The sequence below is a fragment of the Poeciliopsis prolifica genome, unplaced genomic scaffold (assembly GCF_027474105.1).
Source record: "Poeciliopsis prolifica strain line A6 unplaced genomic scaffold, Auburn_PproV2 SCAFFOLD002, whole genome shotgun sequence".
NCBI classification, from domain to species: Eukaryota; Metazoa; Chordata; class Actinopteri; order Cyprinodontiformes; family Poeciliidae; genus Poeciliopsis; species Poeciliopsis prolifica.
The window spans coordinates 6,244,809-6,261,660 of NW_026562377.1; the positions used below are offsets into that span (position 1 = coordinate 6,244,809).

A 16,852-nucleotide genomic window follows, 5' to 3' on the forward strand; every position below is an offset into this window, starting at 1 on the left:
CAGAAATGACTAAATGTTTGTGTGTTTCTTCAGGAATAAACATGAAGCCGTTCACAAACTACAGCTGCACTGGTGACATCAAGATGAACAATGTCTCCATAAATAAGACACTTCCACCTGTCCAGTTCAACATTCACTGTGGTGAGTTGGTATTTACTGCACTTCACTGGAAATAAGAACAAAGTTATTATACTAACACAACACAGAGAGAAAATCACTATCAGGACATCATTCATTGTTTTTGCTTTTCTATTGCTACAGATTTTACAGTAACCAACCTGAAGAACAGTTCAACCAGTACATCCATTGAGCTGAACTGGGAAACGAAGAGTAATAAATGTCAAGGTGTTCTTGACAAACTGGATTTGCTCTCTCATAAGTGCGAGTGTGAGCAAGATGTGGAAGGCAAGTGAAATAAATAGATTTAGTTTAATGTTTATTACATTTGGATTAGCACAAATTCCACTTAAAATAAATCTATTTTACACAAACTCCAGAGGAGAAAAAATGTGTAAAACAACCAGATGTGATCAGTGAAGCTGTGACTCTAAACTATCACTGATCTGAGGATGATTTTAACGGAAATGTTTCTTTAATGTTTGACATGAGAAACAGACCAAACTCTGTTTCAACATGATAATCATTTTTAAGATTATAAAGATCTTTTATAACAAGCTGCTGTTGTCAAACCAAACACAAAACAGGTTCTGGAAAATATAAAAAAATTACAGAAAAGACGATTCATCGATCTGAAGGAAGAAAGTGTGTCTTCGAGGAAGGAGTTAAACCATTCAGGGATTACAGATGTAACGTCAAACACAGTTGGAAAGTTGGAGGAATTTTGGAGACAGTTAAACAGTTAAAGGAAAGACTGAGCCTGGAAGTAAGTAACCGAGAAAATATGTTTTTTGAAATAATAATATAATCTCCAAACACTGTCTGATTTAAATTAATTTGATATAAATTTCTGTGTGAATTTCTTGTTTTTATGCTTTGTTTGGCTAAAGGTATAAACAGTAAATGTATCTGTTAGGAAATTCAACTCTTTTTTAACAAATTAAGTCAGAAATTTAGTTTTTGGATTTAGACACAGTCAATCTAGAATCAGTTATAATTTTTAAATGAGTTTTATTGCAATCCAGTTGAATTATTACAGTATTGAAAGTCATTATTCTTTCATATGGTTTTCCATGCAAAAACGTCAAATTGTTTTCAAAACACAAACTGCGTCTCAACATATTCCATCATTGTAAAGTTCTGCGTCGACAAGAACAATAACAAGTTAGTTTAGACCCATGAATTCATAAATTTGTTCTGGATAATTGAGAAATCCTTGTTGGTAAATTAAATATGGTTGGTAAAATAACAAAAAAACAAAGTAGTGATGTTGAGTTCTCTTAATATTTTTATTTGGACAGCAGATAAAATATTAACATAAATGTATCTGCATTACAGTGTCATGGTAAGTTAAAGTAAGTTAGATATTTTAACATTTTTGTTCAGTGTTTGGTCAATTACAAACCTGGTCGTGTTTCTTTTTAAATCATTTTCATGTTTTGGTTTCAGGTTTTATAGGAAGAAAAGATTTTCCTCCCCATGTGTTTGTCTTGATATTTATTCTCTCTTCTTCTTTCAGTACCAGAACCACCTCGTAACCTTGACGTTCAAGTTACAGAGAACAATAAGATTGAAGTGAGATGTTCATTAAAGGACATTGATTTTAATGGACCAGACAGAAAATTCATTGCAGAACTTCAAGATGTTGCTGGCAGCAGAAAGTCTAACACAACATGTCACTTTGAATTCAAAGATCTGAGCTACTTAACATCCTACACAGTGAAGGTTTGTAACAACCAGGATCTGTTCATAACTCTGATTTTATTACTGGACTTAATTTGGATGTTTTGAATCCTAACAAGAAGCATTTTGTTATTACAGGTGTTTACTTCCAACAGAAATTTTATCAGCTCACCTGTGAGTAGACAGGCTGACACTAGATGTACGTACCATTTCATTCAATCATGCTTCGTTCCACATGTTCACACTTTCCAAATGCATTTCTACAAATTTCTTCTTAAAAGGATCAATGTTTAATTTCATTTTTTAGATAATGACAAAGCTCTTATTGGATTTCTGGTCTTCCTCATCATCATCACCTCTGTGGCTCTTCTCCTGGTCCTCTATAAGATCTACGTGTTGAAACACAGAAAGTCCCAGTAAGGATGTTCTGTTTTCTCAGCAGGCTGGTTCTGCTCTTTGTTCAGTTGTGACCACAGAGGATTTTTTACAATCAGTATAAATACACCAAACTCAGCTCTGCTCACTGTAACTTCAATATTAAAGGTTGATTGACCTCTGTTAAAACACAGACACCAGCAAAGCCCCCATTGGCTGTTTGAGAGCCGATGAAGAACGTGTGGCGTTCTTCATCAGGAAGAGGAGAAAATCTAGAAATATATTAAAAACAATGCTGTGTCCACTAAAACATTGAAAATGATTTTGGTTGGAATAAGAACATTTGTAAGTTGAAGTCTAAAGAAGCGGTTGCATGTTTTACAGTCATCTGAAGTCATCTCCATGGTCTCCAGGCAGTTCTTCATTCAGGAAGAGGAGGAAATCCAGGAAGTAAAACCTATTCAGCTTTCATATTTATGTTTGTTGATTTTCATTGTTAATTCGATCATGTTTGTCTAAAATTAATTGATTTTCTCCACAGTGATAATGAAGAACAGAATTGCTTCTCAACAGCCAGTGAGTAAATTTCAGGCAGAATCACTGATTATAACAAACAGCATGTTTAATATCAGCTTTTAGTTAAAATCACCACATAATAGCATGTTTTAGATTGTTTTATATTAGATCAAAGTGAAAAAGAAAAATTCTTGACGAGGTTTTCATGCATTTTTTCCCCTTTTCTTGTTGCAGTCTATGCCAACATGCCACCTCCCAAAGACAACCAGTGATTATCTGATGGAGCTGCAGATCAAGAAAACATTGAAAGTTTTTATATTATTATGTCTGAAAATTTTAAATCTTTAACATTTTAAATTTTAAAATACAAAGAATAAAACAAAATTATTTGTATTTTGTTTTATTCATTCTTATGTTATGAATTCTCCAAGTCAAAAAATGAAGCAAATCATCTCTTTCGTCAGTCAGTCCACTATATGAATAAATCTGATTAAGTAGATAAGAAAATCTACTTAAAACCACAGTCACACAAGTCATTAGCAGCACACAACCAGAAATGACTTGTGGTTTAAAAAAAATAAAGATTTCTTGTTAACAACAGGACAGCAGAGCAGCATAGAGCTGTAAGGCAGCTTTGCATGAGAAACTCTGCCTTCCTCATTGACATGTTGAGAGTTGTTCCCTCTTGTGTCAGATGTATTTATTACACTCAGCAAAGAGGATGTGGGAGATTTGAATGGTTTTATTATCCTGCTCCTGCAGAATAAAGTCTTTGTTTTGAACAACAGTAAATAAATACATTGAATTAATCAACAAGTTCATTAAGATACTTACAAAAGGTTTCATGCCATTTTCAGTTATTGTTATAAAAAATGTTACCATTTACAGATATTTTATAATTATTCTAATGATTTTGTTTTTAGGGAGTGTTAGCTTCTCTTCTAATTATTATTTAATTATCTCAGGTTTCACTGCATGATATTTTATCTTCCTCATTGTCTGTAGTGGTGTCTATTTTAGCACACAAATAACCCAAACTAAGTAATAAAATGTTTTTTTAAAACTAAGGGAGCGTTCACACTGGGTAGTCTGGTAGACTTGGTTCGATTGGGGACTAAAATTAAAACATTTGTTACATTTTCAGAACTCTAGTTTGCATTCACACTGCACTGCGTCAAACAACTAAAACTGACTGAAAAACCTGTTCCCCCGTCGTCTGTGGGGGCGCTGCACCAATCGGACACAAAACATCTGAAGAAGACCTTAAATTGAAGCTGAGAAAATTGCTGATGTTTGTGTAAAATGATTTATTTTTTACTTTTCAATTAATATAGTTTCATACAAGATCAGTTATTCACTAAAACTGTTCCATAGCTGAGAAATTGTGCTGTGCATTTAGGAGGAGCTGTTATTCTTTTCTTCGGTGGTTTTTAGGTTAACAACTGAATTAGGGTTAGGGTTAAGTATAAGAATAGGGTTAAGTATAAGAATAGGGTTGAGTATAAGAATAGGGTTGAGTATAAGTGTAAGAACTGACTTTTGTTTGTTGCAGAAATGTTGACCTCCTGAAAAGTATTTGAATCTGTTTTACAGTATATTACCTTCATACTGTGGTGTAAAAGTATGTACTTTTTGTTTCTATTAATTTCATAGCAAAAAGAATCACAAAATCCAGTGAAATTTATTCACTTATTATACCTGGATAAACACAAGTTTTTCTAAAAAAAATTCCAACAACAAATAAATTAAATTAAAAAGAGAGAGAGAGCGATAGTGATCATAATGCTGTTTTTACAGCTGAATATAGACTGGAAGTGTAGTAAAAAAATCAGCCCAAAGAATTAAAAGCATTGAATATTTTTCTCTTAATACGGCCAATAAGGTTTAAAACCTGCAATGATTTACATATTCATTTATGTTTTATTAAAGTACTGCATGTTGCACAAATCAAAACCATTACTAAATAAACTGCCATGTTTTGTTATTGTCGTCTGCAGGGACTTTCAACTTGATCTGGTACTTGTGGCAAAACGTTTGGAAAACTCTGTTACACTTTGACCTGAAGACTGATGTTAACTTGGATAAAAAAAACATTTAATCATAAACATAAAGATCCTGTCTTCTTCTCTGATTGATGCTCCCGTCTCCAGGCTGTCCGTTTAGATGACAGGAACTGTCATGCACTTTAATAGCATTCAATGAGAATTTTATGCCGAGAGTTCATTAATAATAATAATAATAATAATAATAATAATAATAATAATAATAATAATAATAATAATAATAATAATAATATGAGGCAGCTTTTAACATCCTGCTGGTGAGAGATGGGATTTTTACTCCAAGTAAACCTAAACTGATTAGTTAACCTTTTTTTAAAAAATTTTTAGATATTTTTGGGAGTTTGAGGATTTTCTGAGGTCAAATCTTTGTCTCATTCATTTATGACATATTAAATGAGATATGAACACAAAGTTGAGTTTTGACAGCTTCTTTCTCTCTGGTTTAGAAAAATAATTTTTTGTCTTGGAAATTTTTTTTTTTTATTTGACCATGACTGAAAACCTTTTAAATTAATTTGTAAGATCTAAAAAGGTTCAATTTCAAGTCAAATTGCAGCTTAAAGATACAATTTAGGCGATTTAAAAAATGTGGCTCTTTCTGGGTTACTTTTCCAGATTATGCAGGGTAAGTTACAAACCTACAAGCTCAAGAAAGTGAAATGAAAATGTTGGAAAATAACCAGAGAACCAGATCAACCGTTCTGTTATTACATCTGACTTTTTCTACAGAAATGAAAAGACCTTTGTGTTGTGTGATACCAGATATCCCTCATTGTTCCTTCATCTTTCTGCAATGTCTGAGAGCAGAAGCTAAATACTGCAAATCATTATCTACAGATTATAATCCCTGTTCAAAATCGTCTCATTTTGACCTTTGACTTGTCAGAGTCTGCAGATGTAAACCTCGCAGGGTGAACAGACAGGATGATTTATAAAACCAAGTGTAGCAAAAAAACTATCAGATCTTCCTTCTTCATCTGTTGATTCGTTATCTGATCTGATTGAAAGCTGCTTTTGTTTCCATCAACTTGATGTTTCATGCAAAGAAAAGAACAAGAAAAAAAATATCTTCCTGTCAATGGGGGTGGAGGTCTTTTCTACTGCATGAAGAATCTGCAGCTCCTCTTGTCGTTGCATTTGCAGCCTGTTTCTGGACATGGCTGATCTCGGTGCTGCCCGCCTTCTGCTGGCCTTCACCATGATTGTCTGTTTAGCCAAATGTAAGTATGACCCTTTTTCTCAAAGTCACTGGAAATTATTTACATCACTTAACAACTGAAGCAAAGCGTTAACTATAACTCAGCTCTGATGCGTAGCTGTATGATTAAAATGATGAGCTCCAGATCATCATAACTAAAGGAATTTATTTTAAAACAACTCATTTTTGCAAAGGCTCCCATCTTATCAGAGTACATGCAAAAATAACTTGAATATAGAATACATGTTTTTTAATCTAAATACACTCGTATTACCGCGCATATCTAGCAAAAAAAAAAAAAAAATGTTTTCCTGTAATGAACAGATGCAAAATTGTAAAAACAAACAAAAATGTAAGGTTTTGCTGAAAACTTTTCACTTCCACTTTCCACTAATAATAGTAAGTTATTATTATTTTTCAAAATATTTATTTATTTCTGTTGAACTCAGTAAAATAAGAAATGTATCAAAACAAGCAAAATAATTAATTAAGGAAGCATGTAATTTTAAAATAATATGTAAAATGTTCTAAAATTAATTCTCTTCCTTTATTAAAAGGTGTCCATTTTGAACCAAACTTTCTTTTTTGGAACGTTTAAAATGAAGTGCTTTTCTTAAATTCCTCTTAATTTATTTTCTTAAATCTTAAATCTAAAATTCTAGTCGGTTTTTATTTAATTTGGAGATAAGCATCATGTTACTTTAATTGTCTGTACATTTTAGTTGATGTTCCACTTATTAAACAGCAAATCTCCTCAAAAACAGATTTTATTTCAAGAATATTCCTGGTTAAATAAAGATTAAATAGAATAATTATTTATAATTCTAAATTCGGGTTAACATATTCAGATTCAGGCAAATGAAAATGAACTTAGTGTTGACTTTAGATGATAAATGTTAGAGAAAAATGACCTAAGGTTATTTTAAAATATTTTATGCTGTTACATTTTTTCCTCCTCTCCTCACAGCTGAGCCAAGCGCCGCGCCTCCGCTGTGTGAGTAAAACACTAAACATTTTGAACTTTTACACCAATTTTGCTTTTTGTTTCACTATATTTTTTTCTATTAATTTTGAAAATACATCTTATAGGAAGGAGACATTTTTCCTCTTTAAGTTGAAATGGATTTATTTTTAATTTGCTGAGTAGGTTCTTACAGTGTTAGAGCGATCCGGTTTGGTCTCCAGTTTAAGATGACCAGTTTCCCCACTGGTCGCTACACCATAAGCATCGGTGAGGAAGGAAGTCCAACAGCTGAAAAGATCGTCAACATTTCTTCTTCTCATAAAAACCCAACGCATGAAATCCAACGTCTGAAGCCCTGCACTGAATACGAGCATAAGGTCACGCTGCTTGACAACAACGGAACAGAAATATTCTGCAGCGGCTCTGGAGGAAAAGCAAAGACGCTCAACATGAGTAAGTACAAAAATGTCTGCAAGTATCACTTTACTGATTTGGCGTTCAGCACTGAGAAACTTAACTGATGCGCTTCAGATGAACAAGACATCACAAACAGCCCCTGCATCCCGGGATACGTTTGCTACCGAAGCGGCTGGAACATCAACTCCTCGGTTTCTGCACCAAACCAAACTGAGCAGTTCAGAGACGGGACCTTTGGCTTCAAACTGGCTGAAGACGACATCTGCTCAAACTTTACTGTCAGTTTTTACCAAGATAACTGCAACAACGCCTCCTTTAACCTGACCCGATACATTCCTGCTGGTATGTGTGGAAGATCAGACCAAACTTTAGAACTAAGTAACTTTGTTTTGATTTTTGTAGGAAGAAAAAAAAAAAAATCAAAAAATATTTTTTTTGACAATTACATTGTTTTTTTGTATTTTTTTTAAGTCTACAGTTGTAATATAATAAAACACAGAAAATATACAGATATTCTTTAGGAAATGCATAAATTGTTGCAGATCCAAAACTTAAAAACTGTTTAGCATGTCATGCAAGTGACTGCGATCTTACTACAGTTTTATCATTTTAATCAAATAAATAAATAAAAAAGCAGATTTCAGTGAGTGAAGGTTGGTGGAAAATGTGGTTTTATTTATTTTGAAATTAAATTAAAAAAAGCATAAAAAAGCATTTCATTGAATTTCAAAGATGAATATTTATAAGACTGTAATTTAATTAAAAAACAGAATTCTCCATCTACCTCTGCTTTCAGGCAGTCAGGGCCGCACACAATCAATCCAGAGGCCACAAATGGCCCCCGGACTGCAGCTTGGAAACCCTTTCTAAAAACCTGAATGGTTGGATTAAAATTATATTTGTTTCTTTTTCTAGATTACATAAATCCAAATGACATGAATCAGACTAAACACAATCGCCTTCCTGCACAGATAGAAACTAAACTCCCTCCAAACTGTAAGAATCTCAGCATTGAGTACACCTGCTCAGGTGAGTGAAACGACTGCAAGAGACGTGCTTAGAAACAGACGTGCTTAGAAACAGACATATGTGCATATAGATGATTATAATAGCACTTGTTCTCTCTGTATAGCTCTTCTGAATTTGGAGCAAAAGGTAAACATACTAACAGCAGATGTTAAAATAAATTATCTGCGTTTCCTCAGAAAGCGGAAAAGTCGGGGACTCCATTCAGCTCTCTAATTTGGAGCCGTTTACAGATTACAGCTGCACTGGCCTGATCAAGAACAACAATGTTTCCATCAATAAAATAACTCCAGCTGTCCAGCTCAACATTAACTGTGGTGAACTGCTGATTACTGTCTTTGAAATAACACAACTTTAATCCAAACATAGTTTTGGGTTGAAGAACAATAACAAATAAAGCAATTTTTGCTGTTTTCCAACAGATTTTAGGATGACTCCCAGTGATGCATATGAAAACACAAGTATAACTCTGGTGTGGTGGGAAACAACCAGTGAGAACTGCGGAGCTGTTCTTCCTAATTTAGAGAAGCTTTTGTACAAATGCAGCTTTCAGGAAGTTGATGGAGGTGAGTAAAAATTTTCCTATAATTTTGTTCCTCAGAAACATTTGTACTGCTAACTCTTTGCTAGACGTTTGGAGAAACAAATAAAAATTTAGTCAATAGTTAATTTAGATCTTCCATTCTCTGTAAAACAAATCAACTGAGCCAACGTCAAATAACAATTTAGTTTTAATTTTCCATAGGACAAATGTATGAATGCACCGTAATATTTTTTAAAAATTTACTTTTATTTGGTCGACTAAAATGTCTTTATTCTGACCTGCTGTTGTCAACCAGATACAAAGGTCTATGGCACGACAGTCCGAGAGCCTCGTGGAGGAATATGTAAATATGATGAACTTAAAAGATACACCAGATATATTATTGAAGTCTACGCCGTCTATAACAACAAGAAAGTTACCCAAGGATCAACCTTCAGAGGACAAACAAAACCTGGAGGTAAAAATGAAAGAAAAAGTATTTTTTTCTTGATAAACAAATTTCACCTTCACTGAAGACATTAGATGAACATTTACCATTTGGATATAAAGATTTTTATGACTTTCTATAAAATCAATTAAGTTTTGCTTAACAAACAATACATGACATTTTCTGTTGTCGATTCTCTTCACTTAAGAAAACATTTTGCTTCATTAAAACTTTATAGCAGTTTTCTTATTTAAGCTTATTTGGCTCAATTAAATAAAATAATGGATAATCCTACAGATACCCTCATAATTTATCTAATTGAATTTAAAAAATCAAAACTTTAGATTTTCTATGTTTACAGACTTCTAGTTTTTATGCCCCTTCTTGTTGTCATTTCATTGTCACAATGTATTTTTTTTCATAGATTTAATGTATTTAACTATTTATTTGCCATATTTTGGTCTTGTGGTTGTTCTCAAATGTAGGGCAAACATTTAGGAATATACTGACAGACATGAAGATGTTTTATAATCAAAAGTGTCAAATTAATTATTAAAATTATTCTTGAGGGTTTTTTTAATGATAGAATATTTTTCTACGCTTTTACCAATTTTAAAAATAAACAAGTCAAAAAAATCCATCCATGATTTTATAAATAAGTTTATTCTTTTTTTCTTGCATCAGTACCAGATAAAGTTCAGCAACTGAAAGTCCATCTCATAAAGCATAACGTGATCAGAGTAACTTGCTCCCCGCCAGTCGGTGGATTTAAAGGACCGAAGAAAGTTTACATCATTCGTCTCATTGGTGACAGAGAAGTTGAGGAAACTGACGAGTGTCAGTTTGAAATCGGAGATCTGAGCTACCTGACGTCCTACACAGTCCAGGTTTATGTTCAACCTTTTTATATTCAGGATTATTCAAATGTTTTCCATTTCACCCTCGATAAGGAGCATTTCTCTCTTCATAGGTTGTTGCCTTCAATGGGATGTTTGAAAGTGAAGCAGAAACAAGAAACGTTTCCACTCACTGTACGTGTTGCTCAATAACTACAACAAAGTTCTTCACACACTGATAAGAACCAAACACTGTAACTCATGTTTTGTTTGTTTCATGCAGACGATGACAAAACCCTGAGTGGCATTTTGATCTTCATCCTCATCATTCTCATCATCATACTTGTTGCACTGCGTCTATCAGTCTTCATCAAAAAGCGAAAGAAGTCGAAAACGTAAAAGAATATTTACTGATGTAAATCATACATTAAACCACCGACTTTCATATATTAACCATTTGTCAAAAAATTATCGAAACTGATTTGTTTCTCCACAGTGTTACTAAAGAAGAAATTCAGCTCACATCAACGGCGAGTAAGTTTTCTCAATAAATTTTATAAAGACTTTATTTCATCGCGATGTGGTTGACTCAACATTGTCCCGAGTTGTTATGACTTGGGTCAACGTCTTTTATATTTTATTATGAAATAAAATGAGGCTTTTGATTTCAATAAATAATTCTGTAATTTTTATAATTAATAATTTTCTGTAGTGATGAAGATATGGTACTTTCTAATTAACCATATTTTTAATTGTGACGATCGTCCTTTTCTGTGCTAATAACTATATTTCTAATTATTTATTAGAAGCTTACATATGAAGACACCATGGAGCTGAAGACCGATTCATTATTTGCTGTCTGTGCTTGAATATCAATTTCATTTGGAGGCAATTTTTAAGAAATTTCAAAAACGTCCATGCCAAAGTTTCCCAGATTTTGATTTTAATGTTTTGTAAAATATATATTTTTTGATTCAGATGTTTACAGATGTACTGTGTATAGCTGCAGTTTTTCCTAAATGCATCTATCTGCTGTTATAGATGAATATGTAGTTTATTGCTGTGGTTTCTTTGTTCTCTTTGTTTCTCTTTGTTTGCAGATGTAGAATCAAAAAAATACAAAAAAGAGAAATAGATATTCTCCTTTTCTAAGAAGAATGCATGTACATACATTTAACATTTGTTTTCACATTTATAATATATGTGTGACTTTTGGAATATGCACAAATTTCATTACGTTTTAAATAAGTCAAATAAATCAATGTGCTTTTCATTGAATGGATTTTCTTTGAATCATTTCCTGTCACTGTTTTAACTTGACAATATTCCACTTCAATCATAATGAGGAAATAAAAAACAGAACAAGTAAAAACAAACTTTGGCACAAAAGCAGATTTTTTTTTTTGGTGGATCATATCTACTAACATTTTCCGTAAAATAAATTTTTTGTTGATTTTTTTAGGGCGCATTTAAAATATTCTAAAGAAGTTTAAAGGATGGACGGTAGCGGCCCCAATCACTACTATTCCACCACCATGCTTGACATCTGGCCTTGTAAATGTTTTTCTTTATACACAACTTTGTTTGGCTTTAATTAAATGTTTGTTAAGTCAGCAACACTAACTGATCATGATGCCCACAGAACATGGCAGCAGGCTCTTCATCAGAAACTTTACACGCCGTCGATACGAAAATATTTCCTGTATGAAACAGAATGGCAAGAAAAAAAATTCTGCTTCCTGTTAAGTGGTTGCATTCTGCATGCAACCTGCATATCTTTAGATAAACTTTACAATGAGGAGTTATTTAAATTCAGCACTCAATGAATGCAGATACTTGGAGAAAACAAGATTTCATGTTGGACACAAACAGCCTGAAATTCAGTCTCATCACTGAACAGTTCTAATCAGTTTTGAAGAAGCATCCAGGTTTTGTATCAAATGCTCCAGAATAATTGTTTTGTTGCCTTCTTCTGACTGATACCTTTCTACAGTTAGATTTTTGTTGTACTTTTTAAACTTCACTGCCAGTGCTGGATGTAAATGAGGAAAGCTCCACCAAAAAGGCTCAGTTTGATTTCTGGTTGATCAAATTCACTATATTTGATGACAGGAATGAACTCAAGGAGACTGAATGCTTACAGCAACTCTATTAGAATTCACCAATCAATCGTATTTTAAAACCATTTGCTAAATAGTGGAGGAACTGGTTTAAAAGAAAACATTATCAGAGTGAATATTTTCACAGTAAAACCACCATTTTGAAAAACACTGCAGTCTAACTCATATATGTCACTTTGACACTTTGCACAAACACAAAACACCAATAAAGGAGTGAATATAAAACTACAGACATTTAAAACTGTGGTTTCTTCAGCAGAGTAGAAATACAGCTTCCTGTCGATTCGGTGAGTGAAAAGTAGAGGCAGGTGTACAAGGTTTCATCTCAACCCTTTAACAACAAAACAAACGCTAAATTCAAAAGCTAGACTGTTGACAAAACCTTTTAGATGTGATTTACAAACACGTGACTTTATAATCTGAACTGCTGAGGTGTAAACTCAATATTGGAAAAACTTTTAAGTTTTTCCAATATTGGAAAATTTCATAGGTTTAAGTTAGGAAACCTCTAAAGGTATAATATTCATAACAATAACACATTTTAACATTGAATCAAATGTTATTTATTTATTCAAATGTTGCAGCATTGTGACATTCAAAGGACTGGAGTTGCTCACCTGTTTTATCGTCTTTTGAAATGAGAGTCTAATGTATCTAAGCGAAGGGAAACAGGAAGTAGTGCTAATGCATTTAAACGTTTCTAAACAATAATAAAGTAACATAACTCTTCCTACAGAACTGCAGACAAATGAAAAGTTGGATTTATAGAATCACTAAAAGAACCTGAATACAGATGACATGTTTCTGAGAAAATATTTTCTGTCCTTTAACATTGTTTTATTGCTTTACTCAGCCACTTTAGAGATAATATAATATCACAACACAGAAAACACGTCAGTTCAATGTCCACAAAAATGTTAAAAGTTTTATTCATTTTTAATTTGCATACATTGCATTTGTGATATGTGAATTTCATTCGTCATGAAAGGCTGACAAAGCAACTAAAGCTACCAAGACAATAAATACCACCAACGTCTTTATTTTTACTTTATGGACTCTTCAAAAGCAACTTCAGTGGGCATGCAGGAGAAAACGGACGAAAGCTAAAAAGGCACAGTCAGGCAACAGTTACAAATAAAAATACCAAGAATACCAAAAATCCTTAAAGCAACTCAGAATTTCATCTTCTTTGGAAAGAGAAGAAAACTCCACCTTTGTAGGTAATGTCTGCACAGATATAGATCCGTTTCCTATGTATAATATGCTTCATATTTCAAAGTAAATGCACTTTATGTGAATTTACATACAGTAAAATGCTTTAATTAATTATTCACAAAGGAAATATTAAGGCCTGCCTCCTGAAGGCGCTGCAGTGTCAGCTTTAGTACTTTAGCTTCAATGTGGATTTGCCAAATTAAAACAGAAAAACCCCACCAAAACCAACATTTCAAACATCAAAGCAACAAGTCCCAAACCAATACTAACGAATACTGAATTATTTTGGTGCTATCTGGATACTCTTTAATAGAGCATTATACAGGCTGTAGCTGAGGGGAAGAAATGGTTTTATAATAAAAAAGTCATAGAAAAGAGCCTAAATCCAAAGGAATATATATACTTGCAAAACACAACTAGCAAACACTGTATTTGCTGTAAATCTCTGTAACTATAAACACATTATTGACATATTTGTTAACTAGCGTTTCTCTTCTTGCACATGTAAGTTTTGATTCTGTATATAAGACACACATGATGCTTTGGATGTTAAGGAAACAGGGGTTTAATAACGTTATGAGAGGGTTTATTACACACTAAAATAGTATTAATCACTATAGATTTACCTTCAGAACGGTTCCATTATTGAAAAGTAAACCAGTTACAGTGCTAGCTTTTTATGAAACACTGGTGTAAACCATGAAACTGGAAAAATACACATAGTAACCAGTAATCCATCCCAAGAACCCAGTCTGTCTTTGGTATGAAGAGTAAACATCCCATCATGGCTTTTTCCTTTAAACAGGGGTGTTTATATGGTCGATAAAATATACTTTCATGTAGATCGATGATAATGTTTGAGATTTGTCTGATACTTTGATGAGAACACAATTTAGGCATACTGCGGCGTCTTCCTAACACGGACGGCTTGACAGCGATCTCTTATTTATAGCATAAGGGAGAAAAACGCTGCAATACTAACGAGGCTGTCGTAAACTTGACCACCTGTATGGAGAGTCAGAAATGGCTGCTGGACCCTTTAGGAAGGACGGGGCTTTATTTCATGTTCTTAATGTTTTCTTTGTGACTTTTACAGACCCAGAACAACGTGACACTTTGTACCTCGCTGGAGCTGAGCTAAGAAGAAAACATGGTGTCACGGGAAGGGTAAACAGCAGATATAAAACTGCTTTTGTTACAGCTTCAGCGACTATGGGGGCTGTCAAAAGAGACATTGTGAAGTTTTCAGACAACACAAAGGTGTCAAAATGACTAACATTCAAAGTGTTGTGGAGACATTTGCCCGTGTTCTCCCCCAAGCACGTCTCTAGTCTATCCTGTAAATGATTCTTCCTTTTCTAATACATTCATTTGACATAACCCTGCCAGCCTTGCTTTGCCAGGGTAAAAAAAGTGCAACACAACAACATCTCAACCATCAATTGCTCTGCTTTGTTTCAGATTTGCTGCTGTCACTCAGTGAAAACAAATCTCCACCAGAATTTTAAGTTTCTCAGTTTTTTTCCACCGTGCAGTAAAGCCTTGTCTGAATTTCTTTACACATTTAAAGCTAATACGGCTTTTCTTTTCTTTTTTTTTTTGCAAAGTATCTATTTTCTAACTAAGTGTTGACCTTCTCCACTTAGCACATTTTCTAAAAAAAAGAAAAAAAAGAAAAATATATTTTCCATAATTGGTTTTATGAGCTTAAAGGGTTCGGTCTGCAAGAACAGAGACATGGTTTGGGAGTTCTAGTAGCTTCTTTTTTTTTTGGACACTTGGCTCCACAGCGATGCAAATACCTTGCAGAAAGAAGGTTCTGAATCCCAGTCTGCGGTCTTTATGCATCAATTTGTATTTTCTCCCCAGGAAAGTCTTGCTTCTCTCAGGGTTTTCTGGGATCCTCCCACAGTCCAAAAACATAACTGTTAGGCTAATCGGTCTCTAAATTGTCCCTAGAAATGAGTGTGTGTGTGTGGTTGTTTGTCCACCGTGTGTCTGTGTTGCCCTGCGATGGACTGGCGACCTTTCCTTCCAGGATGTGACCTCTGGAGTTACGTTTTTGACACATCAGCTGGGCAGAACCTTTTACTTGTTACTTGTTCTTGCAGAGAACATAATGACCTTTAGTTGGGCTTGTCCTAACTCTCATCTTTCTGGGCTTATTATGATATTTATAGGGCCTTGCAAAAGTATTCATAAGCTTCGAATTTTGTACATTTTAGTGATGGAAAATCTAATTTGTGCCATTTTTGTATTACGATTGAGGGCCGCAAATAAATCACTTTGTGCCACACCTTGGACACCCCTGCTTTGGTGCATCTTTTTGGGATTTTGTGCAACAGACCAACGTAAAGTAAGTCATAATTGTTAAATCAACTGTGGAACTGTTTCCTTTCACTTAATATACACTAGTTGTGTTTCTTTGTCATATAAAGTTATAGTGAAATACCCAAAAGTTTGTGGTTGTAATGTGACAAGTGGAAAGGAGTATGGGAACATGTGCCCAGCACAAACTATAATCTGGGAGCACTGATATGTACAGCCTGCATAGGGGAACATTATTTTTGTTTTACGATGCAATACTGTTCAAAACGTTGCAAACCACTGAAAACACATGAGAAGTTGTTGAAAGGGTCTGAAAATGTCACTGACTGAGGTAAATGATAGTTACAGCTGCAGGATGGATGCCAGCAAACGCAAGCTGAGACAATTTTTCAACCTTAACAAAAGAAAAGTTGAAATTCAAATCCTAAAATTCGAAATTTACCTGCTGAGAGAAAAACATCTAGATCACTGACTCGGGTCTGTTTCATAAACTTTACCCTGGCGGTAATAAATCTGCTTCATGTACCAGGTATCACCAGGAGCTAAACTCTGGAGGAAGTTTTTTTTTTTTTGTAAAGGGCAAAAGTTGTGTTTGGAGTCCAACATGAAAGGCAGGAGTGGATGAGTGGAGGAGTTCTGCCGGGTATAGTGTGCGACTCCGGGCTTAGCAGCTCTGTGTGACGCTCTGTGTGATGCTCTGCATGTGTTTGGCGATGCCGTACACGTAAGCGATGTCCGGCCTCTTCTCTGGGTCGGGGTTGATGCACATATCTACCAGGTTCCTCAGCTGGTGAAAGGGCAGGGGAATAGCGGGTGGGAAAGTAGAGAGAGAAACGATGAGACGGTTAATGATGCTTTACTACCAACTTGTTGATTTTAAAAGGCAGAAACATCCTGCAGGTTGTTCCAACTCAGGAGCAAAACCAGGAGCCAGCGGTGCTCTAATCGGGTTTTGGTCAGATGAATCCACTGTAACCCGAGTTCACACAGCAGCTGATTGGAGCAGACAGACAGGACTACTGC

General features: G+C 34.3%; 3 protein-coding genes across 3 annotated transcripts in view; 2 read left to right on the forward strand and 1 right to left on the reverse strand.

Moving 5' to 3' along the window:
* The first annotated feature begins 396 nt into the window (after positions 1-396).
* LOC129379731 (receptor-type tyrosine-protein phosphatase C-like) lies at positions 397-2,984 on the forward strand. The gene is made up of 7 exons (XM_055060559.1): positions 397-409; positions 860-883; positions 1,637-1,842; positions 1,939-1,999; positions 2,108-2,216; positions 2,717-2,751; positions 2,926-2,984. The coding sequence occupies exons 1-7, from the start codon at positions 397-399 to the stop codon at positions 2,961-2,963; spliced, it is 486 nt and encodes a 161-aa protein (XP_054916534.1). The 3' UTR covers positions 2,964-2,984.
* Positions 2,985-9,117: 6,133 nt separating this feature from the next.
* LOC129379990 (receptor-type tyrosine-protein phosphatase C-like) lies at positions 9,118-11,129 on the forward strand. Its single transcript, XM_055060957.1, has 7 exons — positions 9,118-9,124; positions 9,199-9,360; positions 10,015-10,217; positions 10,301-10,361; positions 10,450-10,561; positions 10,663-10,700; positions 10,973-11,129. The coding sequence occupies exons 1-7, from the start codon at positions 9,118-9,120 to the stop codon at positions 10,984-10,986; spliced, it is 597 nt and encodes a 198-aa protein (XP_054916932.1). The 3' UTR covers positions 10,987-11,129.
* A 2,055-nt stretch (positions 11,130-13,184) lies between these two features.
* The window catches only part of nek7 (NIMA-related kinase 7), a 75,701-nt gene continuing 72,033 nt past the window's right edge, over positions 13,185-16,852 (reverse strand). The window contains exon 10 of the mRNA XM_055051210.1: positions 13,185-16,616. Within this exon, the coding sequence (XP_054907185.1) occupies positions 16,494-16,616 (123 nt within the window). The 3' untranslated portion in view covers positions 13,185-16,493. The remainder of the gene's footprint in view (positions 16,617-16,852) is intronic.